General features: G+C 44.9%; 2 protein-coding genes across 2 annotated transcripts in view; one reads left to right on the plus strand and one right to left on the minus strand.

Annotated features, from left to right (window-relative positions):
• The window catches only part of SLC15A4 (solute carrier family 15 (oligopeptide transporter), member 4), a 27433-nt gene extending 24302 nt beyond the window's left edge, over nt 1-3131 (minus strand). The window contains exon 1 of the mRNA XM_009997684.1: nt 2703-3131. Within this exon, the coding sequence (XP_009995986.1) occupies nt 2703-3131 (429 nt within the window). The remainder of the gene's footprint in view (nt 1-2702) is intronic.
• A 332-nt stretch (nt 3132-3463) lies between these two features.
• The window catches only part of GLT1D1 (glycosyltransferase 1 domain containing 1), a 44309-nt gene continuing 44170 nt past the window's right edge, over nt 3464-3602 (plus strand). The window contains exon 1 of the mRNA XM_009997685.1: nt 3464-3579. Coding sequence (XP_009995987.1) covers nt 3464-3579 — 116 coding nt within the window. The remainder of the gene's footprint in view (nt 3580-3602) is intronic.

The following is a 3602-nucleotide window of genomic DNA, read 5'->3' on the forward strand; positions in this document are numbered from 1 at the left end:
GGAATTACATTGTAGGCGTTGGCTGGAGCAGGGGGAGGATGGTAACGACAGAAATTCGGCTCTGGCTTCCATGAGAGCTCTCACCTTCTCCTGAAGTGAATCCAGCAGTGTAAAGCAGTGAAATCGGTAGGAGGTTTGTTTCCCTACTGGGCTTCCCAGACAGGAAAGCAAAAGCAAGGATTGCCCCTGTAAAATGGCCATCCTGCAGAAAAAAACATGAACGTGCGTTGAGAATTTCTCTTTTTGCCCGTGTTGTGCTGCCTGGTAAGTGCAGCAGGCACACCCGAGTGCTGGGAGCTGCTCTGGGATCAGCCCCGGGATCACCATCCCTGCAGGATGGGGAGCACCAGCTCAGGGAAGTGTGTGGTGCTGCTTATGTCTGAGGTTGGGTTCGTCTGAGGTGTATCTGCAGCAATAATACATCATAAGTACATGTGGAGAATGAAGACTGATTTGAATGGGACAAAAAGCATTATTAAAATGAGAAAACACATTAGTTGTTGCAAGATTGGAGCCCTAAGATGTTCTTTTGTCCCACCCTCACATATGCTGAGGTAAAGGTGGTGGAAGTACATAATTGTCTTCAACAGCAGATCTTCAAGTCCTAATTTTGGCCAGAGCAAAGACAGAAAGATACTTCTTGTGTGTTTTCAATGAGAAAGGTAAATTGATTGACATCATATAGTTACACCCAACATCTAGGTATGCCTTTACATTTTTGGAGCAGCGTTGGTAATTGAGCAAGCAATGCTTGTAAAAGTAAATCTATTCATTTAATGATGGGCCTTTGGAAATAACATAAGCCATAAAAATGACTCATTAGCTATATTTCCTCTCTTAACTGGTTATATTTAATTACAAAGGACAAGGAGGAAAATTCAACTAGCTGTACAGAGATCTCTTTCTGTGAACTACAACATAGGGGTCTCCTAGTATTTCCTATAATTAAGTACATTTTGCTTTATTGTGTTTTAATTAATGCAGGTATCACTATCACATGATTCACCTTAGCCAGTGGGGTGAGATTTTTATGTTGGCCTATCCACCAACTGTTACAAACACCTTGCAATGCTGAATAGTATTTGAAATGTACATTATGTTGTTTAATCTTCAGGTACTGAGAACTAGGTATTCTTACTCAAATTCAAAAGCTGCTGTTATAACCTGAACATTCTCTCTGGAAGTACAGCAGCTTCAGAAAGGTGCATGTTATTTTTCCTCCAAACACTTAGCCACAGTGTAATTAAAACTTCTTCATTGAGATACATCCATGACCTTTTCTTTGAATACAATGAATGCACCTGTTTCTATACAGTGAAACACTAATGCATGTACATGTTTTCAAAGATAAAACAATAGTTAATGCTGCCAGGGAGTTGCAGATTTTTTGTTTTGTCAGTCGAGGCCTATATAGCATAAAAAACAGAGTTACCATACATAGTAAGAAAATGTTAAGACTTCTTTGAATGTTTCCATATTTTCTCTTTATTTCCCAGATCACTGGTTAGGTCTCCTCGTTTGTCTTAGGGATCAGGCCTTGTCTTACTTTGATGTTGGCATTTTTGTGTTGCACACTAAATATGCTGGACAGGTATTGTCTGGTTTCAGAGCTAGCACTGGAGAAACGTTACAGTGGCCAAGCTCTTTGCATTTAGGTATCTCACACAGATATCAACACCACAGCTTCCTTCTAACCCAAAACACGACTTCCTGAGCATTGTCACACATTCTGCTTTAGGCTATGTCACTGGGGAATGTCCCCATTTTGGATTATGTTGGCTGTTTTAGGCAGGGGGCTGCAGCAACAGGGCAAGGGGTGCTTCTTGGTTGGCACACACTGCCAATGCACTCGATACAGCTGGATGAGCTTCCTGTGGGAGACCTTGGAACCAGAAGAACGTCTGTTGGGAAAGGGATTAGAGTAGCAATGCATCAGGAGACTGAAAGGCAGCTGCTTAAGCTTCCTACAGCCTGTGTATATTGCAGGTCTGTTAGACTGACAACTGGATAGCAGTGGCTGACAGAGATGACTGGTGCTAAAGGCTCTCAAAAGCCCAGATATGCTTCATATAGGCCACTTAGAGTGAAACAAACTTCAAGGCTTGAATCCTGGATGGATTGACAAAATAAGTATGGGGCTGGGATTTCATGTCAGAAACACATTCTAAATTGATGATGGAAATAGCTTGGTCCTGCCTACACTAAAATTAGCATTTATGCTATTTTTAGCATTTATGTTGTAAGTTGTAGCAAACTTCTTTGGTTTACGTGAAGTTCAAAATGGTCTGAACAACGTTGTAAATACCAAAATGCTTGCAGTTTGGCAGAATACTCTCCAGTATATACCTTCACTGCCTCTAAACCCTCAATTCCTGAATACCTGCCATCCTCAGACATCCACACAAGTTATTTAAATAACTACTATTTTTTAAAAATTACTGAATGTAAGAGCCTTTCTGTGTATGTCTACCTGGCACTGAGGCTTGAAGAGTAACTTAAGCCAAAAAAAAAACAGGCACTGCAGTTTGCAGGCCACCTTTCCCAGACTTCTACAGCCTTGGGAAAATGCAGCATATGTGTGGCCCTGTGGTGAGTTACATCAGAGAACCAGAACAGCCTATATGTATTCAAGCAAAAAAGTGAGTTTTGTCAGATCAAGCCCTCCTTCTCATCTGTCATGTGGCCACAAAGGTCCTACATACATTCTCAATGTTTAAACAAAATTCTGAACCCAATTGAAGGCCTTGGTTATCTCCAGTCAGCCTCCTGGCCCCTGTCAGTCTCCCAACAGACTCCCTAAAAACCTCTCTGTCTCGGTTCCTGCTGCCCCACCCATCTGATCTTAGCTGCTCACCATATTTCTGGTTATAATTGGGGTTTATCCTGAAGACAGGCTTGATGGTTTGGGATACGGTTTTCTTGGTCCAGAGTTCAGCTCTTCCTTTTTCTCCTCCCTGCTTTGTTGTATCTTTGGATTCTGCCTGCTGCTGTGGAGGCTGGGTTACCCACCAGGGCTTCCCCTGGCCTTTCACACCTTTGGCTCTGCTTTGTTGTATGGCCTTCCAGATACACAGTGTGCTCTTTGACCATCCTGTTGCCTTGTTCTTTGGACTAGCACATTCCACTGGCATATCTGGTTGTTGGCATCTGATCCACAATTAGTTTTTTGGCTCCATTCCTGGACTCAGTGTGACCCACCTTCATCCTGGGAGACTCTTGGTGCCCATGATGTAGCTGAGAAACTGCCTCAGGAGATTTAACCTTCCCTTGATGTTCTCAGGAGGTCTCCTGCGTGACTTGGAGCAGCTCATCTTTGTGGCTGTTCAGTGAAAACACGCAGCACTGTTTAGCGGTGGAGGGGAGTGACCCAAACCTCCCGGCACACGAGCGGGAGCTGCGCTCCGTAGTCGAGTGCCCTCTGACCAAGGGACACCTGGCACAGGCGCGACTGTCCCCTCACCAGATGTGTCCTGTCACCCCAAGGCGGAGCCACCCTAAGGTCGGAGGGCTTCGCGGATGCCCGGAGCGGCCGGGCGGGCCGCGGCAGGTGGAAGAGCCGCTTCCGGGAGCCGCGGGCAGGTGAGGGAGGCGGCGGCCGCCCG

This window comes from Chaetura pelagica, unplaced genomic scaffold (assembly GCF_000747805.2).
Source record: "Chaetura pelagica isolate M959 unplaced genomic scaffold, ChaPel_1.0 scaffold45, whole genome shotgun sequence".
Classification (NCBI taxonomy): Eukaryota; Metazoa; Chordata; class Aves; order Apodiformes; family Apodidae; genus Chaetura; species Chaetura pelagica.